A 17,999-nucleotide genomic window follows, 5' to 3' on the forward strand; every position below is an offset into this window, starting at 1 on the left:
AAGGTGACCTTTTAATAACAGTGATATAATTTTATGGGTCAAATGTAATTTTCCAACTTTCTTCTGACTGCTAATTGTAAAAACTTTGATTTGTCCACAAGATTTTTTTAAGTTGAAAAATTCTAACATATCTTGGTAAGGGGTAGCACATTACTCTCCCTACTTTTATTGCCAAAACTTTCAAAGAGGACAAAAGACTTTTTTTCAGGAACATTTTTTCATCTTTCTCGATGTTCATTTTTTACAAACTAGACAGTATGAAGAAAATATAATTTCCCTGGGGATTTTTATGACTTTTACTGTAACTTTTTACATCAAAATTAATCAAGTTTAGTTACTTAACCTCACTTTATATCACTGAGAAAATGTTCATTTCCTATCAGAATGCCTACTAAGTAGTATGCTCCTGAGAAAGAATTAAAAGAGAGGCTTCATTATTAGCCAATTACTATAGGAAAGTCAAATGATCTGTTTTTTTTTTTAATTAATGATGTTTCAGCTTAAAAAATTATATTGATCTTAGAGCCACAAAGTCTGTATCCAAATCACGGCTCTCCCACGGACTGTCCCTATCCTCCATATCACTTAATCCTCTCTGAGCCTTAATTTCTTCACAAAAAACAAGTTTGATGTCTTTTCTCTCTCAGTTTTTGAGAATAAGCTTATTGAAGGCAGCTAGGTGGCACAGTAGATGGAGTGTCAGGCATGGAGTCAGGAAGACTCATCTTCCTGTGGTCAAATCTGACCTCAGACATTTACTGACTGTGCCCCTGGGTAAGTCACTTAACCCTATTTGCTTCAGTTTCCTCATCCTCAAAATAATCTGAGGAAGGAAATGGCAAGCCAATCCAGTATCTTTGCCAAGAAAAACTTAACTGAGGCAAAAAGTCAGACATGACCTAAAAACCAACTCTACAACAGTCATCTTTTTTCCCCCAAATGTGATAAAATTGTCTTCTAAATTTATCTAGACCAAACAATCAGTCTTTGGTAGTTTCTTTACAATTTCCTCAATTGAGGAAATTTCAATTTCCTCTTCTGAGATTACAATAAGATCTCTGTTCATGCTTTATTAATTTGAGGATATTAATAGCTAAAGCATCAACATAATTTTGTTTCTGTAACTTATCCTCTATACTAGGTTCTGATAATTCTACTTTCTTCCATGTTGTGTTTTGCCTATGGTCATTTTTAAACGTTGCTAATTTTATTGTCATTCCCCTTCATATCAGTTAGGTTGGCTAAAAGTTATCAAGATTTTAGACTTTCAAATAACAAGCTTTTAATTTGATCAGTTTTACAGACTTTTTAAATTTTCTGATTTACTTATTCCTACACTAATTTTCAAAATTCCCTCTTTCGTATTTTTTTTAATTTTTAATTAAATTTCTAAATTAAGTACTTTATTTTAACATATTGAATATACATAGTTTATTAATTTTCTTTTTTTCTATCTTTCAAAATGCATATTTTTTAGGGATATAATTTTCCATTAGGATTGCTTTAGATGTACACCAGAAATTAAGGTAAGTTGCATTATAATTATCATTGTATTGTATATAGCTATTAATTATTGTTTTTTGACTCATTGCTCAGGCTTTCATTATTATGCCCCTATTGATTGCTATTTTTATTCATTTTGCTCTATAGAGAATTGTATCATTACTTAAACTTTCTCACATTTATTTGAAATTTTATATACTTTAATATACAGTATATATTTATAATGGTTCCATGTGGTGTTAGAAGATACATACAGAAACATTAGAATTAGGGAGTAAAACTGCAAAATAGAGAGTTCTGGGTTTAACTTTTGTCATTTCACTCATTCACCACATATATTTGTATATGTTCTTGGTCAGAAGATGCCATATATCTTTTTTTTATTACATAGAATCAATATTAAATATTGTTCAAAGACAGAAAATCAGTAAGGGCTAGGCAATTGAGTCACACAACTAAGAAGTATCTGAAGCCAGATTTCAATCCAGGACCACCAGTCTCTAGATCTGACTCTATCCACTGAGTCACTTAGCTGCCCCATATATCTTTCAGCTTTAAATCTTCCAATAATTCATTTAACTCTCCATTTTTATTTTTTTTCTGTAATATTTAGCTGAGGGAATAAAAGTCTACTATTATTCTTGTTTCTATCTATGGGTTGTTTTTTTTTTTGGCAACTCAATTGAATTTTCCTTTATTAATAGAAATTTTATGCCATTTTAGGACATACATGTTTACTATTGATATTGGTTCATTGCCAATGATTTCTTTAGGTGAAAAGTAAATTAACTTAAAATTTTTAATTTTGTTTTATCTAATAGCATAATTAGAAGTTCTTAATCTTCTGCTATCCTCTTCTATCTTATGGGTAAGCTTGTCTCATTTACCTTCATATTTATGTTGACTAATTGTTTCTCTCCATCTTATTTTCCCCCTGGTTACTCTTCTCTCTCTTCCCTAATCAGAGGTTTGCTTCCAGCTACTCTGTCTCCCAATTTGCCCTCTGTTTTGTCCATTCTTCTCCTTATCATATTCCCCTTTCTTCCTAGTTCCCTATAGGGTAAGGTAAGTTTCCATAAATGGTAGAGTGTGAGAGTTATTCCCACTTTTAGCTGATTCTAATGAGAGTGAGTAAGGTACAAGTATTGCCCACATGTCAAACACAACATTACTACAATCTTTTTAAATTGTTTATTATATGTTTATTCTGTTCCATTGATCTACTTTTCTATTTCTTAGCCAGTATCAATAGTTTTGATAATTACTGCTTTGTAATATAGTCTGAAATCTGGCACTGCTAGACCTTCTTCCTTAACATTTTTTTCATTTTTCCTTTGATATTCTGGACCTTTTGATTTTCTGAATTTTGTAATTATTTTTTCTAGTTCAATAAAATATTTTTTGGTAATTTAATTGAGATGGGAATTGAATAGTTTAGGTATGGTTGTCATTTTAATTATATTGGCTCTCCTACCCATGAACAATTACTATTTCTCCAATTATTTAAATCTATTTGTATAAAAATTATTTTATCATTATGTTTATATTTGGAAAATATACTCAGGTGTATTTTATTCTATATGTAATTACTTTAAATGGGTTCACTTATGAATTCTTCTTGTAGAACATTGTAGTAATATATAGAAATGCTGATGATGTATGAGATTTTATTTTATAACCTGTTACCTTGCTAAAATAATTGACAATTTCAATTAATTTTTTAGTTGAATCTCTAGGATTTTCTACAAATATCTATCTCATCCTATCATCTATGAAAAAGGCAGTTTTATTATCTCTTTGCCCATTCTGATACTTTAATTTTATTTCTTCTTCTCTTATTGCTATTTCCTAGTATTTCTAGTACAGTATTAAACATTATTAGTCATAATGAGCATCCTTGTTTAACTCCTGATCTTACCTTATATCATAAATCCTGTTTGGTCACAATGCATAATTATGCTTTGTGATATATTGTGATCTCTTTAATATTTCATTCAGAATTTTTGCATCTATATTAATGAATAAAATTGGCCTATAATTTTCTTTCTCTGTTTTTGCTCTGCCTGGTATCAGCACCATATTTATTTCATAAAATGAGTTTGGCAGGACACCTAAATAATTTATTTAGTATTGGAATTAGGTAATCGTTAAATGTTTGTGATTCACTTGTAATCTATCTGATCTAAATGCTTAAATGGAAGTTCAATTGCCTGTTCAATTCCTTTTTCTAAAACAGATTTATTTAAATATTCTATTTCCTTCTCTGATAGTCTAAGCAACTTATGTTTTTACAAGTATTTACCCATATCATTTAAATTATTAAATTATAAAAATAGAATACAACAGAGATATTACATTTTAAAATAAATCAATATACACCCTACAGATATCATTACATACAGATTAGTGGTTTCTATTTTTATTTAAGTTTAAAGCCACTGAATTATATAACCTCTACTACGATATCTTTCACTTTTTTCTGTACTTGTACTCCTAACATATCTCTAGTAATAGTTAAGAGTTAATCAAAAACACTTTAAGAAAACATACTATTTCCTAGGGTCTCTGCCAAGTGCTGGGTATATTAAAATAGGTAAAAAAATAATTTAGCCTCTTAAAGAACTCACAATCAATGAAAGAAACAGTATGCAAATATTTGTGTATATACATATATACATTCACATATATATATCTATGTATTGTGTGTTTATGTATATGTGTATGTGTATGTATGTATATGCATATAAGATTTATTGGAGATAATCAACAGAAGGAAGGCTATTAGAATTAAGAAGAAACAGGAAATACTTCCAGTTAAAGGTACTATTTTATATGGGACTTTAAAGAAACCAGGGAAACCCAGAATCAAAAGATGGAATGTCTTGTCCAAAGAACAGCAAAGAGACCAGTATCATTGGATTGCAGCATATATGAGGGAATATGTGGTCCTTTGACTTAAATCAAGCATTCTTTCCACTACACTATCTATTTCCTCAATTATCTAATGTATCATGATGTATTGTAATGATTAGAGATTTGGAATCAAGAAGACTGAAAGAAGGAGGATAGAACCATTTATGAAGGGCTTTGAACCCCTAACAAAGGATTATATATATTCATCCAAGGGATGACAGGGAGCCACTAGGTTTTATTAAATCTTGGTTGGGTAAAGAAGTGGACCATGGTCAGACTTGCATTTCAGGAAGATTGCTTTGGCCGTGTATAAGTGAAAAATCTGTTAGCCAGGATCTCACTGACTTCCTATCATTATGTACTTCCTGTAGACAGGGGATAAATTCAGTGGGCATTCCAGCTCTGGCCTCCTTGGCTTCTTGTCGGCAAACATGGTGGTGGTAAGTGCGGGGATTTTGAACAGGCTGATTAGCCACGGGCACGTGTAATTTTGATACCTTTTCATTTCTTTACTTCTAATGATCACTAATAAATCTCTTAAAATATAATATTTTTTATTATTGCACATTAATTTTAATTTTTGTAAGTTGGCAACCAGAAGTTGTAGAAAAGAATTCTCAAATTTTTTAAGATAGCCTAGATAAATTTTTTTAAGTCACGTTTCTCCTGACACAGTCTCCCACTCACCCACCCACCCTCACAAACTCAGAAAGAACTCCAAACTCTCTTTTGAGCTGCTGCCTTATTTCTGCAGTCCCTACTTTTTGTCGGTTGCCCACCCTACTGACCTGGCTGCTTTAGTTTAAGGGGCTTGGCAGAGAAGGGATAAGATGCTTCTCTCACCCATCTGCTTGAGCCAACATTCTTGGATGTTGCCTCTGGCATTGCTGCTGCCTATCCCATCTGTTCCTGACACTACTTGCTCCTACTCCTGCTCTGACCCCTGGCCCCAGGCCCCCAGCCCTCAGCCCCCATCCCGATTGCTGTTGCTGGTCCTGCTGGGCTGCTAGTAGCTGCCACTGGGTCTTCGGAACTCATAAACTGGGAGTCCTTGGAGCCACTCTCCAGGCAGCTGGTAAAACCTGGGATGTGCTTTCCTTAAGCAACAATTAGCTTCCAAACTCCCTCTCCACGTGACGGAGGAAGCAAGATGCTCCCTAGCATTTTACCCCATGGGAGAAGGGGAAGGAAGATCACTCTTCAAAACAGGAAGTAAAATTGCAAGCATGGCATGTTCTATGAAAGAGCAGTGCATTATCTATTTCAAACAGCTCCCACTTTTAGTATGTTTATTCTTCCTACCATTCCTGGGTGCACTGGTCCTTTCAATTGTCTTTCCTGAGATTCTGGGGAAAAATTCATCTTTCTACAACCCCTCACCATTTGGGCCTGCCCAGTCTCTAAAATTCATCCAGTTTGGGATTCTACCACACTATGTTTATCAAGGAATTCTCCCTCACTATGGGAGATCCTAGCAGTATAACAAAAGAAATCTGAATGGATAGAAAAAAGAACTTTAAATAGTTTATAGGTGAAAATTTTAAACCTTTTCAGACTCCATTGTTTTATGAAAATCTCTGTGTCTTATTGTATTGTGTTGATTGTCTGCTTTAAGTTTTAATTTTGTTGTTTTAACTTCCTATATTAATCTGATCAATACTGTTCTGTTACACTGAATCACTTTAATCTACTGTGTTTTAACTATTAGATATAGTCTGTTACCTTTCCCCTATAACTATACTGAACAAAATATCATTGTATAAGCCCATAAAAAGAGCTTTTTCTTCCATTTTGCATTTGTTAATTGTGACATAGATAATGGATGAACTCTGTCAACCTGATTAACAAACTTTGGAGAATTTAATGAGGTAAATATCTCAAATTGAGTTTAAGGGGTCTTTAGACATGATTTTTAGATTTTTTTTCCCAATGATTCTGACTGATCATTTTGCCTGCCTCTGAGTTATTTGTAATAAGAGGTAAAGGTCCCATTTAGTAGCTGAAGTGAAGTGTGATAGCACTATTATAATCTGCACCTCCAAATGGATGAGCTATAACAGTCTCATACCAGAGGAGATGGGAACTTGTTTCTAGGGTCTGGTACCCCTGGATGGCTCCCAAGAGGGAACATTTCCCATTTGTAACTCTACAGTTTACCCTTCCACCAGAATGATCTAGATTCTTTTTTTTTTTAAACCCTTACCTTCCATCTTGGAGTTAATACCATGTATTGGCTCCAAGGCAGAAGAGGGGTAAGGGTTAGGCAATGGGGGTCAAGTGACTTGCCCAGGGTCACAGAGCTGGGAAGTGTCTGAGGCCAGATTTGAACCTAGGACCTCCCATCTCTAGGCCTGGTTCTCAATCCATGATCTAGATTCTTGGTGACATTTTTAGACCCAACATCAGCAGTACAGAAGTTTGAATCTTTTCTAGACTCCTCTGCCACATTTTTGTAATGATGGTAGTAATAGTTTTTTTTTTTTAATATCTCAGCCAAGGTTGAAAGATTGCTACAACTGAAAAACTTGTGACAAGTATCTATTAGCTTCTAAGGTTTTGTTTTGTTTTTTAATGTCATATAGCAGACTCATGTGAATCTTAATAATAGTGAGTTTGTTTGCTATTGTCATTAACTGGGCTATTATAACTTTGGGGATTTTGATATTCCTTGAATGTGCATTGCCTGTTGTATTACTGTTTTATTTTGAAAATCATTTGCACTCACACAGTGGTTCATGGTTAAGTTTAAAAAGGAAATGGATCTCATTTTGGGGTGAGAAATCTTTGTATTCTACCTCTCCTTGGCTGACACATTGTGTCAATGTTTGTAACCTATATATTTTTAGTTTTTTAGACTTTTTTATTATTGTTTTTGCTTGCATGTTCAATATAGTATTTCAGTTTTATTTTTTCTCTTCTTTTTTGTATTTGAAGTATGTCACCAGTATTGAAAAGATTTTCTTTCATTTTTCTTTATCTTGCAGTAATATAAGTTTAAAATATATTTGCCCTAATGTCAATGCATATCCAAAAAACTTTAGACTATAAAAATGATGCAACTGATTATTTAAAAATAATTTTGGGACTTTGCTTAATGATTCTGTCTGATTCCAGGAGAAGGGAATACAAAAAGAGCCATTGCACAGTGCCAAAGAAGCACAAAGCTAAACTGCATAGTGCCTATTGAGCACAAAGTCAAAGAGATCAATCCCAATGGGATTGATATAATTTTGAACCAAGATAAGAGTACTTGAAATTGTTTGGGGTTCAAGGTTGAGGTTGTTTTGGCATATGTCAAAGGCAGGTCTTCCTTGTCCCATACTCCTCCAAGTATCTCATATTTGGCTCCTATCTGCCTCCCATAAATCTAGTCCCTTTTTCTGTCTTTCATAGTGTGTCAAACTTTCTTTAGTCCTGGCTCCTGATTGGGTAAGTGCAAAATTGCTTAAATAACTTTAATTAGGCCCTGATTTAAGGACCCATTATAGTTTTATTTTTCCTGTACTTAGAATTTTTACACATAAGACTTTGATATTCTATATTTTATCCAGAAGTGTTTTTTTTTCTCTTTTTTATTTGGATTTTTTTTGGTTTTTGACTTTTCTTGCTAATTGATTCATATACCTCATAACTCATCCATGCATCCCTAAACTGAAGTAGGTAAACTTTTGTCAGATTAACCAACCAGTACAGTAAACTCTTTCAATAATCCATCTATAAGATAATGAGGACCTCTATTAGGATGATAGCAGTATCAGAGAAGAGATATAGAATTCTATGCAAGAGATATTACTTAGGTCAATAATTGGACTGCATCAGCAGTTACCTGGACACAGAGGTACTTATGTCATATAAATAAGGAGAAAAAGAGAAATCGTAATAATACACATGTGCCTACACATATGTACATATAAACAAGAAAAAGTAGAATATAATAATAGTGAATATCTGTATATATAAAATGCTTTATAATTTGCAAATCCATTTTATAAAAGCAACTATATGAGGAAAGTAATTCAAACATTATCTTCAATTTATAGATGAGGAGATTGAGATTTACAGATTAGATTAATGATGGAATTAGCTTAGTTTAGAATTAGATTAATTTACATTAGTTCAGAATTAGATTAGTTTAGAAATTGTTGAAACTAGGACTGCAAATTCAGGTTTTCTGACTCCTTGACAGTCCATTTCTTCCTAGTATGCTGTACATCACTCAAATTTAAGCCATTTGAATAAGTCAGCCCCCCCCCCCCAAAAAGAAACTTCTTTAGATCCCTTCAAATATTTTGGATGGAAGCCCTTTAGGAAAAAAAACACAACTTGAATTATTTAGAAATATGCTTTAATTTTTTACTTTACTTTGCTATGAAGATAGCTTCCTCAGAGCTTTTGGGTTAATATTTAAAAACCTCAAACCCAATTTGCTCTACAAAAATTCACTTATGATGTTTTAATATTTGATTATGGAAGTTGTTTGAAGTACATGTTTGTGATTTGAGTGCAGCTACTACTATGAGGGGCCATTCATTTTCAGAAATTTAGAAAAATTGGCTTCATTTCCTCTATGTTTATTCACAATTACAATACAGATAGCACTGTGGATGGAGCAATGCATATTCCTGGAGTTAGGAAAACTTGTATTTAAATCTGGCTCCAGGCACTTACTAGTTGCTTGACCCTGGGCAAGTCAATTAACATTGGTTTGTCTTAGTTTCCTCATCTATAAAAATGGAGGTAACTAATAAGCATCTACCTCCCAGGATTACTGAGAATCCAATGCAATAGCATATATATAAAACACTTTGTAAACCTTAGAGCACTGTATAAATGTTAGCTTTTGTATCTTTAACTGCTATAGTAACAAGATCTTCTTTCTGAACAATAGTCTCCTTGGCAAAACCTAGAAATCATTGTTTTGGGTTTGCCTTAGTTCTCCAATGGTTAATTGAAGAACTGGTTTCTATCCATTTTATAGTTATAGAATCTGAGAGAGGGAGCTGGGAAGTCTGGGAAGTAACTTGCCCAAAGTTACATAGCAAGGCAAATGACCCATAGACTTTTGCCTTACAAACTTAACATTTCCTGTTTATTGACCAAAAATAAGTGACAAAGCTTGATGGTTCCATTTATTAAATGTGGGAAAACTAAATAACTTACATAAGGTCCAGATAAGAATTCTGATACACAATTTGTTCATTTGAACAAGCTCTCTGGATGGAGTTCCTTGTTCAACTACATATTTCTGAGATAATTCTCATACATTTTTGAAGGAATTCCCCTTTGTAGAGACCCAGATTAAACCATATGTTTAGTTTGTATGTTGGAAGTGTATATGTGTTATACTTAAATGCTTCAAAACCTAAAGATCTATGCGGTTCCTCCATCACCATAAATCAAACCCCTTTAATTAGTGACATAAAACAAAAGACATAGGCTCTGAATTCAAGTCTCACTTCTGGTGCTTACCAATTCTGTGATCTTTAATGAATCACTTAGCTTCCTTGGGTCTCAGTTTCCCTATCTGTAAAATAAGAGGCTTGAACCAAATGTCCTCTGAAGAGCCCTCCTGTAGAGCTCAGATCTTATAGTCTTTGATGATGTATAGTATAGTGTATAGTATCTAATGATGAATTTCACTGAATATCATTAAGCTAGTACTCAGACAACAGGCATTAAGCCTTTAACTAGGTCTACAACTACACCTTGAATAGGTGATAGGATCATAAATCTAAAATGAGATGGGACCACCTAGGTTAACTCCCTCCCTTAACTATTAATCCAAAATCTGTAGCTCATGAACAACCTTCTCCCTAACCCCTGGCCCGATGTTTACCTTTAGTAGTCTTTAATAGATGGAATAACTCAAAGGAAAGGTATTGATTAAAATAGCCTAATAAATATAGTAATAACAAAACATTCCCACTCAAAAATTCCGTCAGTGAGAAGAATGGGCACACACATAAAGTACAAAGTTAGAGAAGTCCTTGTGGAGAAAATACTTGCCACCAAAACACTCCTGTTTATAGCATTGTGAGAAGTTTTAATGAGCTTGCTCTTCTCAGAGCGCTCAAGCTACCTTTCTCCCAGAAACAAGGTCTCTATTGGGTGTTACTGAGTTGGCCCCTCTCCCTCTCTCTACTCTCTACCAAACCCTAACTTTCTTTGAATCTCTAACTGGCTCTTGTTCTCTGAGCCTGGAAGTCTCACACTTCAAAGCTGTCCTCATCTTTTAAGTCAATTAAGCTGGTTGGTCCTGAGACAAGCATAGAGTCTTTCAGTAAGCTTATAATTGAAGCTTTTTCTTTCTTTTTTTTTTTGCTAAAAAAGTTAGTTTTTTATTAAAATTATTTTAATTCTTCATAGTATATCTTTAATACTTCATAGTATAAGTCAGAAGAATAATGACTTTGTTTTCCAAGTAACATTATAAAAACGTCTTTGCATAGACATTTATGAACATAACATCATCCTAGATAATTGTAAACAAAGCATTCATATTGCTCAACTTCAACTTAATACCTGGAATGACCAATTTTTTAATTGAAAGAAGCCTTTTCAATTTTTTTTTCTTTTTTAAAACCCTTACCTTCCATCTTGGAGTCAATACTGTGTATTGGCTCCAAGGCAGAAGAGTGGTAAGGGCTAGGCAATGGGGGTCAAGTGACTTGCCCAGGGTTGCACAGCTGGGAAGTGTCTGAGGCCAGATTTGAACTTAGGACCTCCCGTTCAATTTCTTAAAGACCTTTAGTAAACCATAGGATCAAATCCAAAGCAAGATGAGACATCAGATACCAACTAGTCTGTCTAGTACTTCATTCTTTTGTTTTCTTTTTTAAAAAAATCCTTATTTTGACTTAGAATCAATACTGAATATTTGATTCCAAGGCAGAAGAGTGATAAGCACTAGATAATTGGGGTCAAGTGATTTACTTTGGGTCTCACAACTGAGAGTAAGGAGGAAGGGGTTTGGGGATGAGCAAGGGAGAGGGCTGTTAGCTGGGAAATCTATTTATGTCCAAATGAAAGCATAAATAGTCTGGAGATTGTTTTTCTCATCTTTGAGCTCATGTGTTTTTCATGCTAAAAACAGAACTTTAGTGAGGAAAAAAACCATTTGGCTAAAACTTTAAAATTGAGGAAAACAATTTTCTGGGCATTTCAACAAAGGAAAATTAGCAAATGTAATTCACCTCTTTTCCTGAAGTATGGACAAGTTTTAAAAGAACAGCAGAAGGCTTCTTTTTCTCCAAAAGTCTAAAGAAAGGGGTGCTTTCTGCTTAGGTACTAGGGTTCCATGATTTATAAACTTTGAAAACTGGGCAGCACTCTCCATATATAAGAGAAATAATTCCTAGTGTTCTCTTGCTACATCCCTTTTCTGCCATATCTTTTGGAGAACCTCTGAGAGATTTTGTGCCTGATAGCTCATTTCAGAGAATCAGTTCTGCCCCTAGATTGCACTTAACCTTTTTTTCTGCCAATACTAATAATTATAAGTGACATTTGTAGAGCTTTCAGGTTGTCAAAGCACTTTACTACTTTATTTCATTTGATTCTCACAAAGAATCTTGATTTTGAGGTAAATGCTACTATTATCCCCATTTTACAGAAGAAAAAAATAAGGAATAGAGGAACTAAGTGAAACCTGACCATGTGTGAGACAGGATGTGAACTCAGTTCTTCATGACTGAAAATCCAATAGTGTGTCCACAATTTCATCTGACTGCCAACTTGGCTAATAGAGATACAACAAAGAAAATGGTGAAGCATCGACAATATTTTCTCCATCTCCCAAAGTACCTTTTAAAACTTTGTTTTTCAACAAAAATGGGTCAATAGTCAAGGGCTTTTCTGCACTCTTGAAACTTATAACCTGAACAATTCTTGGACAAACAAAACAGAAAGACAACTTGAGTTAATAGTAAGAACAAGTCTTAAATAAGTTAGGAATCAGAAAATTATAAAAAAGTAAGTAGAAGGAGACAATGTCAGACTTCCAAGTGCTCTTGGAATTATCATAGGGTCATAGTTCTAGAAATGAAAGAGACCTTAGTGGTTATATAGTGACTTAGTGACCATAATCCTCTCATTTGACAGAGGAATGAACTGAGGCTGAAGAAAGATTAGATGATTTACCCTTAATCAATGAGCTATTATCTGGGGGCAGGATTCAAACCTGTCTTGCTGACCCTAAGTTTAGTGTTTTATCCACTACTCTTATCTAATAATCTCCTTCCCCAAATTGCATTTGTCTCAGAAGCTAGTTATTGACCTTTTGGGAAATAGGAAATATTTAAAGCCTTCAAACAATATTCAAGGAGACTTGAATATAAAGACCCCCTAACCCCTAATAATTAGGGGATGGGTAAAAGTATAAGAAACTGAAGAGATCTTTAGCTTGGAATCAGATATTATCAAATGAAGTAGTGTTTGACTATGGTTATGGCTCATCCAAAGCTCTAACTAAAATAACTGCATAAAAAAACTGAGGGTTGTTTTTTTTTTTTTGCTTGTTTGTTTAAACTGACTCTTGGATAGCAGAAAGATTTACTGACATCTGTAAAGCTTTAATTACATGAGAAGAACTGTACATTTACCCCAAAGAAAATGAATCTTATAGATAAAGCTAACAGAATTTTTAAAAATTTTGTTTGGGATTTTTTGGTTTTGCTTTTTAATTTTTGTTCCAGATTACACAACAGTGCAATTTTTAATATTCATTTTCTTACATTTTGCAATTCATGTTCTCTCCCTCCCTCTTATCCATACTTCTCCCCAAGAAGTTAGGTAATATGATATAAGTTGTACACATATTATGATATACATATACATATTACACTGGAGAAAAATTCATGGAGGAAATAAAATGTTATTATATACAACATTCTCCTGGTTCTGCTCACTTCTCTTTGCATCACTTCATATAAGTCTTTTCAGGTGTTTATGTTTGTCATTTCTTATGGCATAAAAGTATTCCATTACAAACATATACCACAGCTTGTTCAGCCATTTCCCAATTGATGGACTTCCTTTCACATTCCAGTTCTTTGTCATCACAAAAAAGTACTGCTATAGATATTTATGCATGGGAAGTTCTTTCCCCCGTCTTTAATATCTTTGTGATACATACCTATCAGTGGTACTTCTGGTCAGAGGGTATGCACAGTTTTATTGTCCTTTGGGCCTGGTTCCACATTTCTCTCCAGAATGGTTGTATCAGTTCACAGTTCTACCAACAGTATATCAGTGTCCCAATTTTTCCACATCCCCTCCAACATTTGTAATTTTCCTTTTTTCTTTTTTCTTTTTGGTCATATTAACCAGTCTATTGGGTGTGAGGTAGCAGCTTCGAATTTTTTTAATGTGCATTTCTCTAATTAATAGTGATTTGGAGCATTTTTCCCCACATGACTAAAGATTAATTTCTTCACCTGAGAATTATTGCTTCATATCCTTTGATCTTTGACCATTGTTAGGAGGGAAAGAGCCCTGTTAAGCTGGTATAAACAGGCAACCAGGATTTATGTAAACTGGCCCGAACAGGGTACTCTCTTCTAAGCCAGAGACCAAAAGTGACTGAGCTCTCTCTCCTTAGGCCAGTGAGTAGCCAATCTGACTGCTTCTCAGGAATAACAAGGTTTGATCACAATGATGACTGGACATGGAATGAGGGAAGTCGGTTGAGGTTCATTCCCTATAGCTAATAAAATCTAACTTGTTTTCCCATCAACTGTCTTGGATGGCAAGTCTCTTCAGACCTCACCTGAAGACGAGACTATGCTACCTATTCTCTCTGCCTTATAAAAGCCTTCTATTCTTCACTAAACTTAGGCTAAATTCACTTTGGAATGAGTCTCTAGATTGTAGATAGAATAGAAGTGGAAACAGGCTTTCAGGAGTGATCCAGTCTCCCTCTGGGAATGAATGACCCCCAAAGGCAAACTGATTAATACAATCAGCTCCCTTTTAGATCTTGTTCTTCAGAGTCACAGGAGAGTTGTCAGTCTCAGATGATTTCAGAATCTTGTCAAATTCACATACAGGAATGGGTTTCACTTTTCAAAAAGGTTGTGGAAACTGGTTATCTCTCCAGAGTCCAGGAGCAACCCTGAGCTCTGGTCTGTTGGAATTCCAGCATCCTCTCCTTCCAAAATTCTAACAGGGTTAACCCCTGTCAGTCTTGCTTCCCTGCATTCTCTCACACTCTGCTTGTATTTCTTTTGCCTTCCAAAAATCTCTTATTACACCGTTCAGTTGGGAAATGCTTTAAATTCTTATAAATTTGACTCAGTTCTCTATATATTTGAGAAATGAAGTCTTTATCAAAGAGACTTTAAAGATTTTTCCCACAATTTGTTGTTTCCCTTTAAATCTTGGATGTATTTATTTTGTTTGTGCAGAAACTTTTTAAAAATTGAATATAGTCAAATTTCATAATGTTCTCTATGTCTTGTTTTGACCTAAATTCTTTTCTTAACCATAGGTCTGACTGGAAAGCTATTTTTGTACTCCCCTAATTTGTTTATGGTATCCCCCTTTATTTCTAAGTCATGTATCCATTTTTACTGCACTGTGGAGTGCTTAGGGCGTGTTGGAGCACAAAAGACAACACGGCCATCCAATGCAGCTGAGGAAGTCTCCAGGTGTAACGACTTTTCGTGCCACTGGACCCAGGCTTCCAATGCTGAGAGAGTGGGACTGTCTCTGTGCATCGGCTTTTCCACTTAAATCTTCATGCACAAGTGTCTTCATGCACAAAAACACACAAAGACAATCGTCATCCTCGGTTACCGAGAGACTACTACTACTACTACTACTCCTGGTGTATGGCCTGAGGTGTTGGTCTACACCTAATTTTTGCCATACCATTTTCTAGTTTTCCTTTGTAGTTTTTCTCAAATAGTAAGTTATTCTTCCAAAAGTTTGGATATTTCAGTTTGTGAAACACTCAGTTATTATGGTAATTTATCATGGTGTGTTGGGTGCCTAATCTACACCATTGGTCCTCCATTCTACTTCTTAGTCAGTACCAGATAGTTCTGATAATTACTGCTTGATAAAATAGTTTGAGATTTTGAAATAAAATTTTGGCAGTTTGATTGGTATTGTAAGGGCCAGAATGTAAGGGGTTAATATAAAAGGTTGGACTAGATTATTTAAGAATAGGGCCACCAGGAATTAAATCAATTCCAAAATGATTTTTTTAGCAATTTACTTATAAAATATAGAAAAAGTGAAAGTAAGAAAATCAGAGAGGATAGGGTAAGATATCTAAACTACACACTAAGTATTTTGCTCTGAACCCTGGCTCAAACCAAGCAGGGCTAGTTAGCCCTTAGTCAGAGGGGCCTCAGCCTTGAGCCAAGGACCTGGGGATGCAGGGAGCCTCTCTCAAGAGGGTAGGTCTCTTCTGAGGCTAGTTCCTTCAGAAAATCCAGGAAAGGAGTCAGTCTTTTTCACTCACCCCACATGGTAATTCTAAGAGGAAAGTCCAAGAGCAGTATGAGGTCTCAGGCTGAAGCTCCTTCAAGATCAAGTTCAAGGTGAAAGACCTCTTCCAGGAAGTTCTTGGCATTCTTAAAGACCATTCTTTTTCATCACTTTCTGGACTTCCCCCACTCAAGTGTAAGTGGGGTTTATACATTTCTGGTGGGTGATTAAATCTAAAAATGGGCAGGGGAGATTTAATCCCATATTCACAGGATGACCCTAAGTAAATAAATTAATTTAGAAAGAATTGTAATTTTTATTATATTGGCATGGCCTATCCATGAGCAATTAGTGTTTTCCCACTTGTTTAGATCTGACTTTATTTGTGTGAAAAGTATTTTGTAGTTGTGATCATATACTTCCTAGATTTGTCTTGACAGTTAAACTCCCATATATTTTATTTTGTCTACAGTTATTTTAAATGGGATCTCTCTGTATATATTGCTGGTGGGCTTTATTTGTCGTATAAAGAAACGCTGATAATTAATATGGGTTTATTTTATATCCTGCAACTTTGTCACAGTTTTTTTTTGGTTGATTCTTTAGGATTCTCTCTGTTTGCTATCATGTCATCTGCAAAGATGGCTTTGTTTCCTCTTTGCTATTCTAATTCCTTTAATTTGTTTTCCTCTTATTGTTATAGCTAGCATTTCTAGTACAATATTGAATAGTAGTGGTGATAATAGACATCCTTGTTTCACTCCTGATATTATTAGAAAGGCTTCTAGCTTATCCCTATTACATATGTTTGCTTAAGGTTTTAAATAAATACTATTTATAAGTTTTAGTAATGTTCCATTTATGCCAATGTTCTCTAGTGCCTTTAATAGGAATAGGTATTATATTTTGTTGAAACCTTTTTCTGCATCTGTTAAAATAATCATATGGTTTCTGCTGGTTTTGTTATTGATATGGTCAATTATGCTTATAGACTTCCTAATATTGAACCATCCCTGCTTTCTGCGTATAAAACTTACCTGGCCATAGTGTATGATCCTTGTGATATATTGCTGTAAACTCCTTGCTAGTATTTTAAGATTTTTACATCAATATTCATTAGGGATATTGGTCTATAGTTTTCTTTACCAGTTTTTGTCCTTCCTGGCTGAGGTATCAACACCATATTTGTGTCAAAAAAGGAATTTGGTAGAGTTCCTTCCTCTGTCACTTTTCTAAATAGTTTATATAGTATTGAAATTAATTGTTCTTTAAATGTTTGGTCAGATTCTCTTGTGTCCATCTGATGCTAGGGTTTTTCCTTAGGGAATTCATTGAAGCCTTATTCAATTTCTTTTTCTGAGATGGGATTGTTTAAGTATTGTATCTCCTCTTCTGTTAATTTGGACAATTTATACTTCTCTAAATACTCATCTGTTTCACTTAGATTATCAGGTTGCTTGGCATATAATTGGGCAAAATGACCTAATAATTGCTTTAATTTCATCTTCATTGGTTGTAATTTAAATTTTTTTTATTTTTAATAAATTTTTATTCTTTTTTATCTTTTTAATAAAATTAACAAATGGCTTATTCATTTTATTGTTTTTTCTTTCATAAAACCAACTCTTTGTCTTGTTTATTAGTTCAGTGGTTTTCTTACTTTGGATTTTAAAATCTATCCTTTGATTTTTTAAGATTTCTATTTGATGTTAAATTGGGGTTTTAATTTGTTCTTTTTCTAGTATTTTTAGTTATACAACAAATTTATTGATCTGTTCTTCCTTGGTTTTATTGATCCAAACATTTAGAGATCTAAATTGTGCCCCCAGTACTCCTTTGGCTGCATCTCAAAAATTTTAGTATACTGTGTCCTTGCCATTTTCTTTAATGAGATTATTGATTGTTTCTATGATTTGTTCTTTGGCCTATTCATTAAGATAAGGTTATTTTATTTTAATTAATTTTAGTCTTTTTTCTCCAGCTCTTTTTTCAGTGTAATTTTAGAGCATTGTGGCCTGGAAAGGAAGCATTTAATATTTCTGCTTTTCTACTTTTGGTCATGAAGCTTTTATATTATATGATCAATTTTTGTGAAGATGTCATATACTGCCAAGAAGAAAATATATTCCTTTTTATTCCCATTCAGTTTT

At 34.0% G+C, this 17,999-nt stretch overlaps 1 protein-coding gene across 3 annotated transcripts in view; it reads left to right on the forward strand.

Moving 5' to 3' along the window:
• LOC100011913 (OX-2 membrane glycoprotein-like) overlaps nucleotides 1-17,999 on the forward strand; it is a 63,120-nt gene that overhangs the window by 25,478 nt on the left and 19,643 nt on the right. The window contains exons 6-7 of one of the 3 annotated variants that reach the window (XR_467160.3): nucleotides 1,478-1,526; nucleotides 4,788-4,856. The exons of 1 other annotated variant lie outside the window; for it this stretch is intronic. Coding sequence is in view for 1 of the 2 variants with exons in the window: in XM_007493672.3 (XP_007493734.1) it covers nucleotides 1,478-1,485 (8 nt within the window). In the remaining variant the exon portion in view is untranslated. The remainder of the gene's footprint in view (nucleotides 1-1,477; nucleotides 1,527-4,787; nucleotides 4,857-17,999) is intronic. One more of the 3 variants, XM_007493672.3, reaches the window with a different exon arrangement.

This window comes from Monodelphis domestica, chromosome 4 (genome assembly GCF_027887165.1).
Source record: "Monodelphis domestica isolate mMonDom1 chromosome 4, mMonDom1.pri, whole genome shotgun sequence".
Taxonomy (NCBI): Eukaryota; Metazoa; Chordata; class Mammalia; order Didelphimorphia; family Didelphidae; genus Monodelphis; species Monodelphis domestica.